This window comes from Lynx rufus, unplaced genomic scaffold (assembly GCF_022079265.1).
Source record: "Lynx rufus isolate CCGP_SWC_20201006 ecotype Redwood Valley unplaced genomic scaffold, mLynRuf1.p SCAF_8, whole genome shotgun sequence".
Classification (NCBI taxonomy): Eukaryota; Metazoa; Chordata; class Mammalia; order Carnivora; family Felidae; genus Lynx; species Lynx rufus.
The window spans coordinates 18,721,051-18,739,698 of record NW_025814896.1 but is presented as its reverse complement, the minus strand read 5'-3'; the positions used below and the strand labels follow the sequence as shown (position 1 = coordinate 18,739,698).

The window sequence follows — 18,648 nt, the reverse complement described above, 5'->3', positions numbered from 1 at the left end:
AAACCTTTTGATTCCTACACTATCACACATATAGAGGGCAAAAAGAGAATTTAGAGTAAGCAGACTATGCACAAGTAAGCTACATGCAGAATGGCTACAGAATGCCTCCTCCACAGTGAATACACGGAACCTGTGTGGATGTAAAGAGCTTGCTAGCTCTCACCAGGGCCATGAGCTTTAGACCCTCCAGAAGTTTGCAGTTCCTGTTCTTCAGTCTGTGGGCTTCGTCAATTATCACACAGCTCCAGTGAATCTTTTTCAGCTCTGGGCAGTCTGCCAGGATCATCTCAAACGTTGTGATGACAACGTGGAACTTGAAGACTCCTGAAAGGGGGTTTCCCTGAGGGTGACACAACGGAAGGCGAAGCTTTATGCCATGACTACAGAATTCCGCTAATGCGTTCCCGGCGGGAGCAGAGGAGGCAGTGCGGTAAAATGCCCGGGCCTAGGTGACAGAAGCCAGTAAGCACTGCACTTCCTCGTGTGAGGAAAGAGAGAATACGAGGATGAACCAGCCCTTTAGACAAAAGAGAGACCTTATTACACCGATGACACAGAAGTAAGAGACATGGGCCCTCACGATGCTGAGACATATACGCAAATATGGAAGATACAGCAAGGAAGCTTTTTGTTTATTAACTGCCATGACAAGGAAAGCAGACGGGTATTGATTTGCACATTCCCAGCCATGAGCTGGTCTCAACCACACAGAGCTTGAAGACCCAAAGGAGACCTTTTTCGCTCCTTTTCAGATATGGTTCATTTCACCTTGTAACTGGGGTTCTAGCACAAGTTCAAAGTAATGTTCCTGATTCACCTGGGACAAGAGCTACCAGACAGGACACATGTCTTTTCTCTATCTTAGTGTTGCTATCACACTGAAAGAGCAGAGCTGCACTGTGTTAGAACACATCATAAATTTCTTCCAAGTGTCTCCTTTTGCTGCTTTATGAAGTCCCTGGGGGAGAGCACTGGCTTCCCTCTGGCTGGATTCATTTATATTTTCACCTTGCTTGATTAGAAAAACCAGTGGCCAGACAGGCTTACAAGCATACTCAGTAAAGTGATTATAAATAACAAAAACCAAACAAACACCACAATCTATTGTGCTTTTAACAATGTGAATCCTATCTTCTCTTTATCCTTCCCTGTCAAATGTGTTAACCACCTCTCCAAACTCCCTGGCTAGGAACCCACCCTCTGTACACTAATTCTTCCCCCCCACTTTTTACACTGAGCATGTAACAATTCAGATAAAATCTTCTGCACGTAAAAGAAACTTCGTAAGCCAACCAAGAAGCCAAGCTTTCAGTATCCCAAGAAGAGCCTCTGGCATATGCCAGAGAGTGTCAAGTATGCCTTACAAATTCTGTGTTTTATCAAAGTAAACTACCAAGGAGAAACAAAAGTCGACCTCCATAAACATAAGACTGTACAAAGTCAGTCAACAGCAACCTAAGGTGCAGGGCATTAAAACTCCTGAAGACAAGTGACGGGAAGGCTGTTCTGAATGACATCAGGCTGTCACCGGGTCTCTAAGACCCATGTAAGGCTCACCTGTGCGTCTCGGTACACCATCTCATACTGCTGGATCATCTGTCTGCTGATCTGGCTGCCATGGTACACAATGGCATTCATCTCTGTCCACGTCCGGAACTCTCGCTCCCAGTTCGTGATGGTGGAGAGTGGGGCAATGATGAGAAAAGGGCCATGGATTCCTCGGAGGAATATCTCTGAGAGGAATGTGATGGACTGGATGGTTTTCCCCAGCCCCATCTCATCAGCCAAAATACAATTTTTTCTGTAAAGTAAGAAATACAGATAATTCATCATCGATATAGGAAAGCGGCAGAGGTTGGGCAGAACTAAAATGATACTTGAGAAGCACACCCTGACCTATAAGGTCATCAGTGAAGGGCCTTATCAGCATTTTCCAGAGATGCAACTGAAGCAAGTTTTTATTCTTATGATTCACACCCTGACTATTTCCAAAAAGGAATTATGGCAACTTGGGAGAAAATACAGGAAAGAGGTCCATATATAAACTGAAAATACCAAAAATTAAAATAATAGTGAGCCACAAGGAGAGAAATATGCCTCAAACCTAAGCCAATTTCTGTACCTGACAAACGTCATGGAAGCCAAGGCAAAAATAAAAAGATTAAGTTACGTGAATTTCATGGTCTACTATTTTTGTCATCAAGGGTTAACTTTTAACCCACACAATAAATTCCTTGTCAGAGTAAGAATGTTGGTCTCTTCTGGTGACCCAGAATCACAGACTGCACAGAGCTGTGACATTCGAAGGGTGTGGCCCCTGTCAGTCTCGCCCCTCACTGTACAGATGGGGAACCCAATACCTGGAAAGGCCACGTGAGCCGCACTCCGAGAGGCTCTGTGAGTAAGTGGTGCAGACTGTGCTAGAACACAGGTCACCAGTGTCCCATCTTGTGTATTCTCCACTGCAGCATTCTGTCTTTAGAATCCATACTAGGTGTATACTCTAGAATGTTACAAAAATCTCAAATTTCATCTGTTTCGCCTAGATTCTGACAAGACCTAAAGCACAAAGAGTCCAAAATTGAGAATTACAGCCCAAGTTTAGAACATCCAGGGCTCATGAGTAAGTAGCAGAGTTGGGACTAAAATCCAGATCTACTCCCTTTTAGAGCCAATTTTTGCTAAAGACTTAAAGATAATGACCTTTCGGATTTTGTTTCATCTAGGTTGAGTCTAACCTTGTGGCTAGAATGGACAAGTAAAAAGCAGCACAAAGTCAATGATGTCTACAGACCATTCTTTCTGGTTGGAGAAGCACCTGATGTAAAGTCTTGGCACGCATCCTGTGCAAAGATTAGCACCCTAAACCGATGGCTAGGTTGCACACTCTCACCACCTTGCTACTGCTGCTCTGAGCAGGCTAAGGTGACAGTCTAGCTCCAGGTACACACTTGGGAGGAAAATCATCCATGAGGACAGCCCTGGTTCTGGTTCCTCACCTGTTATACCAGTTAAAAAGAAGCCAGTTCATCCCCTCCAGCTGGTACTCCCGGAGCTGGTTACTGTTCTTATACTCTCGAGACTTCTCCAGTTTCTGCCAGGAGTCTGAAGCAGGCCGCTCCTAGTGGAGGAAGGCAGAGAACACAAAATATGTTGAGAATAACGTCTGAGGAACATAACATGAATAGGGACATAGGATAATAATGGGGAAGGTGGCAAATCTCAAAACACTGCCCTAAAGCTGGCATGAAACTGCAGCTACTATTTTCTGACTAATGTGCAGGCGAGACCCTGTATTTTCTTGATTTCACCAGATTAAATTAAGAAAACCTCAGGGCACCTAGGTGGCTCAGTCGGTTAAGCGTCCGACTTCGGCTCAGGTCATGATCTCATGGCTGGTGGGTTCGAGCCCCATGTCAGGCTCTGTGCTGCCAGTTCAGAGCCTGGAGCTTGCTTCTGATTCTGTGTCTCCCTCTCTCTGCCCCTCCCCTACTCACCCTCTGGGTGTGTCTCTCTCTCTCAAAAATAAATAAATATTTAACAATTTTTTAAAAAAAGAAAACCTCTATAAAATGTGCAAGCAATTAATGAAGAAGACAAACACACCCACCTAAAATCTTGGTGTTACATAGTTTGACCCAAACTCTTAGATGCCACTCTCACTTAATACCTCCATCTCCCCTCAAGCCAATATTAGGTTTTTGGTTTCTATAGATAATTTCTTTTTGTTATTTCTTTGTGCATGTGGCATCACTCAGGAAAGTACAGTGGGTCAAATATTTTGTTGATTAGTTCCGAGAGTCAGTATGAGGCAAAAAGCCTGTAAAATCAAAACTGCAAATTCCTTAAACTCCTCATAAAAATAATAGCCGTCTTATTTTCCCATATAAAACACTGATTTCTAAATACAATTGATCTTTTCTCTACTGATATGAAATGCCATATTTATCACATGCTAAGTTTTAATGTATCCATGGAGCTCTACCCAGATTTTTCATTCTGTTCCATGGGACTGTCTAGTGCTGCAATAAAAGCAAATTTTTAAATTACTATAGCCTTTTATCTGATTAGGGAATTATTTTTCAAAAGTGTCCTGGCTATTCTATCTTATTTACTATTCTGTATAACTTTAGAATCAACTTGTCAAGTTCTCTTAAAATGCCATTGGAATTCCAATTATAATCAGAGGAAAATTTAAACCTTCAGGTGTAGAGGCTTCCCATCCAAAAATCTTATTTAATTAGGCTTTATATTATTTGGAAAGCAACTTGGCTATTTTGCTTATAGGCAAATTGAGCCCCCAAGTTACAGTTTATAGTCTTATAAATTAAAAATCCCTAGCTCTACCTGTAGTTATAAATGAGAATTTTGAGACTATAACTTTTCTAAACAGTTTTAGTTTTTGGTAATTCTACTTTGGAGTTCTACAATATAATTTACACCTGAAATATGTTATTACCTGAAACTAAACCATTTGCATGTGAAATTAACAAAATATCCCCAATTATATCATTGACATTTGGAGTTAAGTATAATCTGTCCATGATCTTTCAGAAAAATACACATTACAGCTTACCTACAAAATTACTACAGCTACAGTTAGGGTAAGCCTTTTAAAATAGGGCTCTGTTGAATATTATTATAAGAGCATAAGTATAGGTGCTTTTAAAATAAGGGAGAAAATAATTTATTATGTAAAAAATAATGATTTTAAAGAAAAAGCTTTTAAGCAAAGATATTCCTATATAAACCCTCTTGCTCTGTTCCGTTAAAGAAAATATATTCTTCTTAACCTACAGGAACCAGTCAGGCTAGATCCCCAAAGTCCATGTACCTCTTTAATCGGGCATGCTCCTCTACTTCACTAGATACTGTGGAGAGGCCCTCTGGAATGTTCCTCCAGAGACTTAGTGGCTCACTCTCAGTATTGTTAAGTGCTGGAGGATGGAATTTCACTGCAGATTTCTACTTTGCTGCCTTGGTACAACTCCAAAAGTAGAGGCATCACTCTGTCATCCAGTCACTCCTCTGGGTTTCCCTCTTTCTCAGTGCTAAAGGTCTTAGTTTAACATCACCTACTGGCCAGAAATTTCAGCTATCTGAGCCTAAGGCCTGAAATCAGCTAGGAGTTTCTGGTATATTCCTAAGTGGTACAGACTACAGGAAAGAACTTACCCAAGGGCTCCACCACCTTCAGTGACTACTTAGTTAAATTTGAAAGAGGAGAATTGATTCTCAGAGCCCCCCAAAGTGGGTTCTGCCTATTAAAAGACTCTTTCTTGGCACAATCATCACCAATGTCACTTCTTGCTTTCTAAAAATTCCATATTTTACCTATACATAACCAATTTTTACCAAAAAGCTTTCAGATGCAAAATGTCCTATATTCATCAAGACTGGTAGGGTCATGTCTCAACTTCAAAGCCCAGAGTAAGATCCCTTTAAAAATTTATTCGGGGCAGAGAGGGTTCTAGGTGGCTCAGTCGGTTAGGCAACCAACTCATGATTTTGGCTCAGATCATGACCTCATGGTTTGTGGGTTTGAGACCCCTGTCAGGTTATGCACTGAGAGTGCAGAACTTGCTTGGGATGCTCTCTCCCTCCCTCTCTCTCTCTGCCCCTCCCCCGCTCATGTGTGCTCAAGTGCTCTCTCTCAAAATAATTTAAAAAAAAAAAAAAAAAAAAAAAAAAAGAACTATTGGGGGTGCCTGGCTGGCTCAGTCAGAAGAGCATGTGACTCTTGATCTCCGGGTTGTGAGTTCGAGCTCCATGCTGGGTGTAGAGATTACTTAAATAAAAACTTAAAAAAAAATTATTCAGGTAAACTACCATTTGGAGCCAGTCTTTTCCTTAATACATAAAAAGACAGCTTTAATTATATTGCTAGCTGCCATTCCAATTTAGAACTTTTGGAGTAAAATTTCTAAAATGTGCATTTTAAACGAGAGAACAAATAAATTAGAAACAAAAAGACAAGCGTGAAATACTAGCATGGTTCATGAGAGATAATAGTGGCATGGCAACAGCAAAGTAAAGGAGAAGTGAAATTGCCTGAAGACACTTGAGAATTCATGTTCTTACCAATCTGTGTAGTCAGTCAGAGGAAATAAGTGGGATTCGAGCTGAGAGTGTAAGAATGCTGATTACTTCAAGATAATAGCTTACAATTAGCTGCAGAATGGAAATGCTCTCTACTCTCCGCCCCTACACTAGTTTGTCCCTGCGCTGGGCCACATGTCCCAATTAGTCTGGGGCCACGTGTGTCCATACACATGCCTTTTCCATTAACCTGTGCACTCCTGAGGGCTCGGCATGCAGCTTCCTTCTTACTCTATGTCACTGAAGAGTCAACCAACAGGAGATGTTTAATAGGTCGTTGATGGACTGAATTAACAAAGGGCAACAGTCATAAGAGAGGGCTGAAAGAGAAATTTATTAACTAGTCATGCAACAAAACACCATTAAAAACTATGTAGATTTCTAATCACAGTTCTACACCTCAAGACTCCTCCATACACTTCATATGCTAAAAAACTAAAACAAACACTGCTTTTGAGTGGACTCTGATAGAGATCTAAGTTCAATGTTGAGGTCTCGTCTTCTGAGTCCTAACTTTCCAGCAACATAAAAACAACAAATAATACTAATAAGGAGGTGGATAAGGGTTTTTCATGTAAAAATGGTGATTTTTAAAAGAAGGTTTATTTATTTTGAGAGACAGAGAGAGAGAGAGAGAGAGAGAGAGAGAGAGAGAGAGAGAGAGAACATGAGCAGGGGAGGGGCAGAGAGTGAGGAAGAGAGAGAATCCCAAGCAGGCTCTGCATTGTGAGCACACTGCCCCATAGGCAGCTCAAACCCCTGAACCGTGAGATCGACAACCTCATCCGAGATCAAGAGTCAGATGCTCAAGTGACTGAGCCACCCAGGTGCCCCAAAATGGTCATTCTTTTTTTAAACAGTAACTTCATATTCCAGTCTACAGCCATGTTCAATAACTTTGATTCTCTTCCCAAGTGAGTTAACATCTTAATCAGGCTCTATCCTAATTCTACCTCCTTTTAATTATTGATACTTTATATATAACTACTTGCCAGATACCCTGGGACATTTATGCATCTTGGTGGGAGTTCTTCAGAATCAGAAAGATAAACTGATTAAATAAATGTATGTTGAAAACCTATGTTCCCTCTGTGAAACTCATGGATCTACAGATAAAAGATAGCTCTTCCCCTTAAAATATTCCAGTTGAGTAAAGGCAAAGGATAAAAACAAAGAAAAAAGATCATCACCTTTTGCTGATGGAACAAAAGATAACAGGAAACAATATTTCAGGCATTTCTTACACATTCTATCTTCCTGACTCCATATAGCAGCCATATACCAAGAAACCTAAGCTCATATTCATTTTTCAGTGTCACACACATCAAAACAGAGCCTAGATCTAATGTTGATCTGAGTGCCAGCAAAGTCTGAACTGCAGGTTCAATGGAGAGTGGCCAAAGGGAAGGCACCAATGAAGACCACTTCTGAGCACAGCCCAAAAGACATCCAGGACTGCCAAGTTCATAAAGTTACATGTTGTAAGAGGTGCCAAACAGCGACACGGATACATTACCACATGCTTAATTTCAGGGAGAACTTGAAGAGACTCAAATTCTTTAACTTTTGCAGGATCCACATCTTCCTCTAGTTCCCACGTACTTTCTTCATAAGGCAGTGAGCACCACTTCACCAGGTAATGCGTCACCTCCTGGTGGGAAACAGGATAGCAGCTACTGGATTAGAGGAGCCAATCGTGCTCTGGCCAACCACTGGAAAACCCACCCGGTAACACATGAATGCCATTAAAAGGAAGACCACATGTTAACAAAACAAGCAAAACATGTAGTAAGAAGGGAAGACACTATAAGTGAGTCAAAATGGCCAAACACCCACCTCTCCTGTTTCTGCATCTTTGGTGTGGGCTACCTCCAGGACGCGATCAACTTCTACATAGTCTGGGTTGAACAAGTCTTCATCAGGCTAGTACAAACAAAGGAGAAGAGTTAGAAAGTGTCCCCCTTCCCTCAAAACCAACACTCTGTGTTTTATCTTTAAGTCACCCCCTACTCTGGGCCTTATCAGGAAATACACAATAGAAGGGGTAGCTTGTGAATAAAAGTCACAGCGCAGACATTTCTTCCCTGTCCCCAAACCCTGCTGTGACTGAATTTCCAGGTTACATCAGGGCCAGATGTAAACTTCCCTAAAGGTCATTACAGTACTGTGCAAAAACCAGCACAAGAATTCCTTTTTTCTTACTGCTTCTCATTACAAAGATAACCCTTGGAAACTCAGAATTAGTTTCTTTTTCTTTTAATAAGCCAATAATAATAATAAACACTGGAAGGAGGCATGAGGGGAAGGTTCTTGTTTTTAAATTTTTTTTTTTTTTACATTTATTTATTTTTTGAGAGACATAGAGAGACAGAGCACAAGTTGGGGAGGGGCAGAGAGAGAAGGAGACACAGAATCTGAAGCAGGCTCCAGGCTCCGAGCTGTCAGCACAGAGCCTGACATGGGTTCGAACTCACAAACCGTGAGATCATGACCTGAATCGAAGCTGGACGCCCAACCAACTGAGCCACCCAGGCGCCCCCGAGGGGAAGCTTCTGGGGGACTGATAATGTTCTATTTCCTGACCTAAGTGGTGGCTACCCAGGTGTGTTTATTTGGTAAAAATTCACTGAGCTGCACCCTCAGGATTTGTTTACCTTCATGTACATTATGCTTCCCAAAAAAGTGTACTTACGAAACAACAATAAGCATCACCTGGAAATATTTAACGTGTGCCCAGGGTAATGCTAAGTGCTTTATGTCTCAAAACTACTTTATGGACTAGATGCAATAATTACTTTACAGATGAGGGAACTGACTCAGAGAGGTTAAATAAGTAATGTGACCAAAGCCACAGAGCTGTGTGAACTGCAACACTTACCCAGGACTTTCTTACCCAGAAGCCCTCCTCCTGGACTTCTAGAATGTTCTTATTGCCCCTTTGGCTGGAAGGCACTTTAGGGGCTATCTAGTTTCATCTTCAACACAGGAATACTTTTTATAACATCCCTGGCAACCCTCCCTCAGATTCCATTATTCCCTGTTTCGGAATTTACTGCCCTCTAAGACCTGACCCATTGCCAAGACAGCTTTACCTCTGCCTGCTTGGTGGTGGCATCATGATCTTTATCTTTATTATTATTATTAAATTACAGCCTAGTTTCCTTCCTGTAATGGGGGCTCGCTGGTGTCACTGCTTCATCCACAGGAGCAGCAACAAAGTTAATTTTCATTCTATGCTGGCTCTTCAACAATCTCTACCCTATCTGGGTGAAATTACCCAAGGTGCTCAACTGTTGTTTGGGTCCCAAGTTTCTAGTTCCCTTAATGATGCAGAGAGCTAACATTTATGAACAGTGACCATGGGCCGGGCACTGTGTTAAGCACTTCTGTAAACACTGTGTCATTTAGTCCTTGCAGGTATTCTGTGAAGCTGATATTATTAGGGGTTCTGCTTTACACAGAGAAGGACAGTGGGTTTGAAGGAGCTTATGCAAGTGGCTCAAGGCCACCAAGCTCTGTGTGTGTGTGTGTGTGTGTGTGTGTGTGTGTATATGTGTGTAACCTGTACCCTGGTAGTTTGGCTCCAAGAGCCCAGGCTCCTAGGACCGTGCAGTCCAGTTTCCACATCTGCTGACAACACTCAGCTGTGCTTCCTTTACCAGTGTTACAGTCCTCCTGCAGCTGCACTCAGGTCCCCAAAGTCCCCCACTGGACCCTGATACCCAAAGGAACAGAACACTCAAGAATGAAAGAAAAGGCACAGCAGGACTGTTCTGCTGGTATGTTCTAAGATTACCGTTGCTTTTTAAGCAGCTGCACGGCCTACTCCTGGCCAACAGGAAATTTGTAATTTAATGGGCTTATCTTTTCTCCCTAGAACTGCTAGTCAGTCATTTTCCCCACCCAGAAGTTGTAAAGATTTTAAAAATACAAATGTAAAACATTACATTTATTTACTGCCATTCTATTTCATTCATCCTAGCCTGTCCAGTAAACATGAACTTTGATTTTGTCATCTATTCTCCCAGTGTTGGGTCTGGTTTTCAGGAATTTGGGCTTAGCCAGAAGGCCTCTACCCCTGCGGAGCATGGAAGTCTTAGCCTCTCGAGCCTGAGCCTCCTTTACATAAAGCAGCTAGAAATAATAGATATGAAGAAGCTCGATTCAAAACTAAGTTATTGTTGATCTTATTAGAATATCACTTATCCAAGTCATTAATAAAAACGTTGAACAGGTCAAGACTGAAGACCATATTATAGGAACTACTCCCCACTTTTCCTCTTCCTTAATCTCAAGATGTCCTCTGGTCTTCTCAAAAGTCTTTCCTCCCTACGGGAGTTATGAGCTCCTGGTATGTTATTTCTATACACTTGAACATAGCTTTGGCTCTCTATTCCCAGCCCAGGCAAAATCTCTCCCTTGAGAATAAAGCAGAAAACAGACACACGGGGCTTTGTAGGCTATATTAAGGACTGTGGACTTTATTTCAAGAAAATGTGCTAAAGAGTCTGGAGCAGGGAAGAGCATAAGGCAACCTCACCCCCTTACCAAGGGGGCAGCCAAATATTTCCTGAGCACTGACCCTGTGGCTAGTACCAGGGATAGAAATACAAGGAAGACATGTCCTTGTCTGTCTCACTGGACTTAAAATGGAAGAAAGAGACATGTAAACAAGTTACTATACAGCAAATACTTGCTAAAATAGAGGTGCAGATAAAATGTTCCAAGAACAGAAGGAGAACAGTATCCAGTGGGGCCTTGAGATGGTTTTCCAATTCCAGCTGTCTTCTTTCCCCAGTCCTTTATGAGAAGAACAATGCCACGAGAAACAGCCTCACGTGCTTTAAAGCAATCCCGGAGAGAGCTGGGGCCAAACACTAAAGCTAAGGACAAAGGACCGCACCCTGGGACAAGAAGAATGCTTACTGACATTATCCTAAAATAATTTTTTGTCACTTGTGGAGAAGGAATACAACACGCAGAAGGAGCTGATAAAGTACTGCAGCGATGTACTATGGTTTCAGGGCACCTGAGTGCACTTGAGGCCTAGTGCTTGCCCCTACATTTTAAGAGTAACTTTTATCCCTTCTTTTTTTCAAAGTTATCTGCACAAAAATTTAAACGTATGTGTTACACAGAAAAGAAAAAAATAAAAGTCACCGTGATCCCATTAACCGGAGAAAATGACGGCACATTTTGATGCACACTGACGACATTTTCCATGCCTTGCTATGGTGCCTCTTTTCCCCTCCACTCCCCATACTGGAGCTGCCACACACACTGAGGGGGCCTGACATTTTCAACTAACAACAGCTGATAGCGCTAAAGCCGCCTTCCAGGTCATTAACAATGTTCTCCAATATCATTCTTCCTAGCTGCACAATATTCTGCTCTATGGGATATATACATAATCTAGCAAATGTCTGCTATCTCATATTCTGTTTGTTCACAATTTTCCACCAATATAAATGACTGAATGTCACAGCTGATTCTGCACAAAGACTCATTAGCTTCCTTAAAATACATGACAGTATTGGAATTGCTGGGACAGAGGATGTGAATAGTTTGAGATATTTCATGTCTGTTGCCATACTGCTGGGACAGGTCTTACCAGGTTATATTACCATCCACTGTACACAAGAGTATCTCTTCCCTACACCCTCCCCAGCGGTGGGTAATACTTATTTCTAAAACCTTCATGGGGGACCTGGGTGGCTCAGTCGGCTAAGTGTCTGACTCTCGATTTCAGCTCAGGTCATGATCTCACACTTCGTGAGTTTAAGCCTTGCATCGGGCTCTGCGCTGACAGTGTGGGGCCTACTTGGGATTCTCTCTCTTCCTCTCTCTGCTCCTCCCCCACTCATACTCTCCCTCAAAACAAATAAATAAACATTAAAAAAAATAACAAAACCTTCAAATATCTGGTAAACAAAAACCAGAAAATCTCTATTTTAATTAGCATTTCCTTGACTACTAGTGAAATTGACCACAGTTTTGTATGATTAATGATAAGCATTTCTTATCATTAAAGCTATTTGTCGTGTGTATGTATATGTACGTATAAGCAGGAAGGTTCCTTCACCGGATAAAAAGAACATATGCCACACATGTAAGTATATAGTTAGGAAATATGCGTATGTACATGATGCACATATGTCCTATTTACTTTAAGATTTGTATGAAGTATTTTCTAATATATAGACATTACAGATTTGTTTAATGTCAAAATCCATGAATTGTTCCTCTCGCTGTAGGTACCATACTTAGAAATACTCAAGCTTAGAGGCACCTGGGTGGCTCAGTCGGTTAAGCCTCCAACTTTGGTTCAGGTCATGATCTTGTAGTTTGTGAGTTCGAGCCCCACGTCAGGCTCTGTGCTGACAGCTCAAGAGCCTGGAGCCTGCTTCAGATTCTATGTCTCCCTCTCTCTCTGCCCCTCTCCCATTCACATTCTGTCTCTCTGTCTCAAAAATAAATATTTAAAAAAATTAAAAAAAATACTGAAGCTTATATAAAGTTACTTATTTCCTTTCTCATATTTTAGCTTTGTTTTTATTTTTTACATTCAAACTTTAAGTCCTTTGGAACTTGCCGTTTTGGGAAGTGAGGGGAGGAGGGAATGAAAAGAGTTGTGTGCACATTTCTCTCACCCTAGCTATTTATAGATTTTCTGACCAAGATACACGTTCTTATGAATTGCCAGTTTATAAGGCTCGATCCTCATAACTTGGTGGATAATTTTTTTCCTTCAGCTTAAACCTGGATTGGTTTTGCTGCCAATCAGTGCACATTTAGTGACATGACTTGAGCAATAATTCTGCACAGAACTTTGACTTAAAGAAACTTAAACTCAGCATTTAATACTACAAGAAGAGTAGTGGTCAAATTAGTTGGCAAATATTGCTTCACCTCAGTAAAAATGTGCTTCATCTGGGCTTGTTTATTCCTGAATCGCTTGATCTTCTGTGCAATGCGAGGATCCTTTTCCAGCTCTTCCATTGTGGCCCATTTACAATGCAAGTAGGAACTGTCCAAAGACACACAAATTGTGAGACAAGTGCAAACCACCACACCACTGAGCCCTACAGCGTTTCAGCAAACAGGGTGACTAACCCAGAAGTAGCGGTTTGTGGTGAAACTGCCAGAGATTAGGCTGCGAAGGGCCTTGCACTAACGGGACAACAAAATAAGACAATGAAGCGATTAATTCCAAATGACCGATCCCTCTGCAGCTTCTACACAAACTGCCTGAGAGCAGAGGGAGGGTAGGCATGGGCAAGCTGTCATTAACACACATTAGTGAAAGTGGGCACGAGGCAGAGGAAGAAAGAAAAATCTAAGAGGGAAACAGTGCGAGCTACAGGACAGTGGTTCTCCACCAGGAACAGATGAGAATGGCTTGGGGAGTTTTTAATAAGCACCAGTCCTTGGGATCTACTCCCAGAGTCTGAGTCAGCTGGTACTGAGTGGAGCAAGGTCTTCCCCGGTGACTATCTGCACAGCCAAAGGTAAGTACTACTGCTTAAGGTGAAGTTGAGTCAGTCAAGATCCACAGGTAGGCCTCAGGGGCCATTCTTGGAAAATACAGAAGGTGATGTGATGAGGGAAAGGAAATTTTATTCATATAAAATCCAAATACAAATAATATATGAAGAACACGTACAAATTTCTATACTTAACGTAGAATAGCTCCAAGTCGAATGGGGGCTCTCCGGGGTGAACCTGTAATCAACAGCAAGCAGTTAACAGCTCAGACCCCCACAGATCGCCCTGACGTTGCACAAGAAAACAGGTAAATCAACACCTCTGCTTGATTTTCGTACAGACTTCCTGAGGATGTTTTCAGTTTCCCCCTTCTTTTCCTGACAGCTACTGAGCAGCTTTCCCAAAGGATGAATGCACAGCTAGCCAGAAGGTAAAAAAGAAAATGATCCTCCTGGTGTCCTTCCAAGGTCCAGGCTGGGACAGTGTTTGGCTGATAAACCCAAATCGGCCCAGGATCTGAAAGCTGTCAGGCCCAAAGCCTGGCGTGCAAGTGAAAACACAGGTCTCCGGCACACCCCCTGACCACTATCCCGAAACATCAGTGGTGCCCACTCTCAAAGTAAGGAAGTTTGCTCTCATAAATATTTGAAGATAAAACTATGTTCTCACCAGTGACAACTTTTCTTTCACTCAGGTATACTCTCTGGATCTCCACAATGGTCCTGAGATATCTAAAGAACCCACCCTCCAAATGTTTTCCTTTCTTTCTTTTATTTATTTATTTTTTTTGTAGCTGTGGTTTTATTATTTTTTTTAATATGAAATTTATTGTCAAACTGGTTTCCATACAACACCCAGTGCTCATCCCAACAGGTGCCCTCCTCATTGCCCATCACCCACTTTCCCCTCCCTCCCACCCCCCATCAACCCTCAGTTTATTCTCAGTTTTTAAGGGTCTCTTATGGTTTGCCTTCTTCCCTCTCTGTAACATTTTTCCCCCCTTTCCCTCCCCCATGGTCTTCTGTTAACTTTCTCAGGATCCACATAAAAGTGAACACATATGGTATCTGTCTTTCTCTGTATGACTTATTTCACTTAGCACAACACTCTCCAGTTCCATCCACGTTGCTACAAAAGGCCAGATTTCATTCTTTCTCATTGCCACGTATTCAATTGTGTTTATAAACCGCAATTTCCTTATCCATTCATCAGTCAATGGACATTTAGGCTCTTTCCATAATTTGGCTACTGTTGAAAGTGCTGCTATAAACATTGGGGTACAAGTGCCCCTATGCGTCAGCATTCCTGTATCCCTTGGGTAAATTCCCAGCACTGCTATTGCTGGGTCATAGGGTGGATCTATTTTTAATATTTTGAGGAACCTCCACCCTGTTTTCCAGAGCAGCTGCACCAGTTTGCATTCCCACCAACAGTGCAAGAGGGCTCCCATTTCTCCACATCCTCTCCAGCATCTATAGTCTCCTGATTTGTTCATTTTGGCCACTCTGACTGGCGTGAGGTGATATCTGAGTGTGGTTTTGATTTGTATTTCCCTGATGAGGAGTGACGTTGAGCATCTTTTCATGTACCTGTTGGCCATCTGGATGTCTTCTTTAGAGAAATGCCTATTCATGTCTTCCGCCCATTTCTTCACTGTATTGTTTTTGGGCGTGGAGTTTGGTGAGTTCTTTATAGATTTTGGATACTAGCCCTTTGTCCGATATGTCATTTGCAAATATCTTTTCCCATTCCGTTGGTTGCCTTTTAGTTTTGTTGATTGTTTCCTTTGCAGTGCAGAAGCTTTTTATCTTGATGAGGTCCCAATAGTTCATTTTTGCTTTTAATTCCCTTGCCTTTGGAGATGTGTCAAGTAAGAAATTGCTGCGGCTGAGGTCAGAGAGGTTTTTTTCCCTGTTTTCTCCTCTAGGGTTTTGATGGTTTCCTGTCTCACATTCAGGTCCTTCATCCATTTTGAGTTTATTTTTGTGAATGGTGTAAGAAAGTGGCCTAGTTTCACTCTTCTGCATGTTGCTGTCCAGTTCTCCCAGCACCATTTGTTAAAGAGACTGTCTTTTTTCCATTGGATATTCTTTCCTGCTTTGTCAAAGATTAGTTGGCCATACTTTTGTGGGTCCAATTTTGGAGTCTCTATTTTATTCCATTGGTCTATGTGTCTATTTTTGTGCCAACACCATGCTGTCTTGATGACTACAACTTTGTAGTAGAGGCTAAAGTCTGGGATTGTGATGCCTCCTGCTTTGGTTTTCTTCTTCAATATTACTTTGGCTATTTGGGGTCTTTTGTGGTTCCATACAAATTTTAGGATTGCTTGTTCCAGCTTTGAGAAGAATGCTGGTGCAACTTTGATTGGGATTTCACTGAATGTGTAGATTGCTTTGGGTAGTATTGACATTTTAACAATATCCAAATGTTTTCAATATGGCTCTTTTTCCATGTTCTCTTCTTGGCCCCCTGAGGACTTTCCCTGGGCTGCAGAAACTAAGGGACAAAAATACCTTCTGCTAGCATCACAATGGAGGGAAAAAATTATTTGGGGCTATATTCAAATATTTAAGAATTTTAGGACCTAAAATCTTCCATGGGGGTAAGAATAATAAAGAATAAAAGAATAAAAGAATGACTAGCAAGACAATATTCTTGCTTTGCTCTCACTCTGGCCAATCAGGACCATTCCAGGTTGTCTAGCCAAATCTCTCTTCACAGAGGGGAGAACCTGTGATATAAAAGCTGACACATAAGCCACTAACCTCCTGGACGGTCTTAGATGCCAGGATCTTCTCAATGATGTTTGCGTCATCTTCTGGAGGCTCCTGGAGACAGAGGTTAAGAAGAAAGAAAATTACTGGCACCACAGAATCCAAGAAATAATTCTGTAAGAAATGCTATAGCAGGTACTACTTGGTCTGAAAGTTCACCATTGAGTGCTGAGGCCTCCCTCCCTATCAGTCCACAGAGTGATCAAAAGATCACAAACATTCTAACATCTGGACACAACCTAACACCTCCCCTTCCACATAAGCAGAGAAGTTATGCGGCTTTTCAGACTCTTAATTTCAGATCTGCCTTTAGCATCACTAAAATTGGTCCCAGGACTTCCCTTTTCTGCCAAACCTGCCTACGTGTTGCTGCATAAAATTTTCAGAAAGGTGTAACAGAAAGGAGTCTGGGGGCCTTAGAAGCAAAGAGTCCTAATTCTAACACCTACCAGCTACTGACTTTGGGTAAGTCAATTAACACGTCTTCGTTTCCAAATCTATTAAAATAGGAGTTAAATATACTTATCTCACTGGGTTACTGGGAGGATAAAACGGTATGTGAAAATATTTTTGGAACAGTAAGCACTATGCAAATGCAAGGCATAATTATTCTCTACTAAACGATACCGTCTTTCCCTTCTGTGTCTGGAAATGGCTGTTTCACCCATCATCCTTTGCCTATAAATCCTAACTCAAAACAAATTAATTTCTTCCTTTCTACCCCGGCTACACATCAACATTTCTAGGCTCCTGATCTCCATGAAATCTCTCTACAGAGTATTTGATTAAATAATTACAAACTTAAAAAGGATGTGTTGAGTCAGAACACTCTTATGTTTGATGTTCTTTCTGGGACTTTATTTGAGCCATCCTATTTCAGAGGTTTTGTATGTACTATATGACCTCCTCAGATCTAGTATTTGTCCACAACAGGGTACTCAGAACAGAATGAGAAGAATGCTCATCACAATAGCCGTAGCTCCCAAAATAACTTGGGTTCCTGATCAGAACTTCCCCAAGGATGACTTCATGCTGCATTACTACTGTCTTCGGTCCTACCCATTCCAGGGGTTCGCCTGTCCCAGAGCCACACCATTACAGAAAATGGTATATAAAAGTACTGAAAGAAAGAAAGGAAGAAAGAAAGAAAGAGGAGGAGGGCAGATGGTAGAAACGAAGTATGGCGATCAGCAGGCGATGACAGATGCTCCCAAAGGTTACAAATATTTATTACATTCCCCTAGACACATGGCATGGTGCTAGGTGCCATGCCAAAGTTAATCCAAAGTGACAAGAGTCTACTCCCACTGCTCAACAAGAAGACAAGTTGATTGTGCCTACCATATAGTAGGAAGAAGGGATGGGGATACAGACTAAGCTTTTGTTTTTCTGCTCAAGTGTTCTGCCTGATTCTTAAGCACAAGTAAGGAAAGGAAGAGGCGGCAGGTGGCTGTTGCCTGCCTTCTCCCATTACAATGTAAACCTTCTGAGGGCAGGGATCCTTATTTGTTTTATCCACTGCTATAGCTAAAGCCCTGAAAAGGCCAGGCACCAATGGGTGACCAGTATATATTTGTTAATGCTAAATACAAGGAAGAGGAAGAGAGAGGAAATACATGAGGAAATAAAGCATCTAAGTCACCAGGGCTACAGACTGCAGACAGTTAATATTCTTAATCTACGTCACTTAATTAAAAATTCTCCTCCTTCTTCATACACTGGGACCTAGCCATACTGTCAGGATGGCCAACGGCAAAGGGCCAGAGCCTGGTGTAGTTTTCTTAAGCCAAAGATCACTACCCCAACCTTGCAACCAACAAAGGAACAGGTGCCGGTTAAGAGAAAGTAGATGAATGAACAAACCTTCCTAATTTCCTACTTCATTTCCTTCCTAAATTTCTTCCACATTATTTACTGTCTTTTAGGTTTATTCACTGGTCTTACAGAAATAGATGAGCCATAGTCCTCCTCAGCAAGGAACTACCAGATATGCTAACATAACACTTTAAAAGTTATTGAAGTATGGCATACATACAGTATATAGAGATCTCAAGTGTACAACCAATGAATTCTTACACATACACATACCCACTTGTATAAATATCACCTAGACCAAGTTACATAACATTCCCAATGTTCTGGGAGGCTCTCGCGCCCCCACTGGAAGTAACCACTATTTGGATTTCTACTACCACTGGTTAGTTTTGCCTACTACTAAGCTTCATGTAAATGGAACTATATAGTATGTGGTTCATTCTTCTGTATTTCTGCATAGTATTTAGTTGTA

The 18,648-nt window shown here is 41.7% G+C and overlaps 1 protein-coding gene across 2 annotated transcripts in view; it reads right to left on the bottom strand.

Annotated features, from left to right (window-relative positions):
- Positions 1 to 18,648, bottom strand: part of CHD6 (chromodomain helicase DNA binding protein 6) — a 204,770-nt gene that overhangs the window by 85,065 nt on the left and 101,057 nt on the right. For both annotated transcript variants that reach the window (XM_047067984.1, XM_047067985.1), the window contains exons 6-13: positions 16,353 to 16,415; positions 13,763 to 13,821; positions 13,009 to 13,126; positions 7,936 to 8,022; positions 7,616 to 7,750; positions 3,000 to 3,121; positions 1,558 to 1,801; positions 164 to 340 (exon numbers count right to left, since the gene is read on the bottom strand). In XM_047067984.1, the coding sequence (XP_046923940.1) occupies positions 164 to 340; positions 1,558 to 1,801; positions 3,000 to 3,121; positions 7,616 to 7,750; positions 7,936 to 8,022; positions 13,009 to 13,126; positions 13,763 to 13,821; positions 16,353 to 16,415 (1,005 nt within the window). The remainder of the gene's footprint in view (positions 1 to 163; positions 341 to 1,557; positions 1,802 to 2,999; positions 3,122 to 7,615; positions 7,751 to 7,935; positions 8,023 to 13,008; positions 13,127 to 13,762; positions 13,822 to 16,352; positions 16,416 to 18,648) is intronic.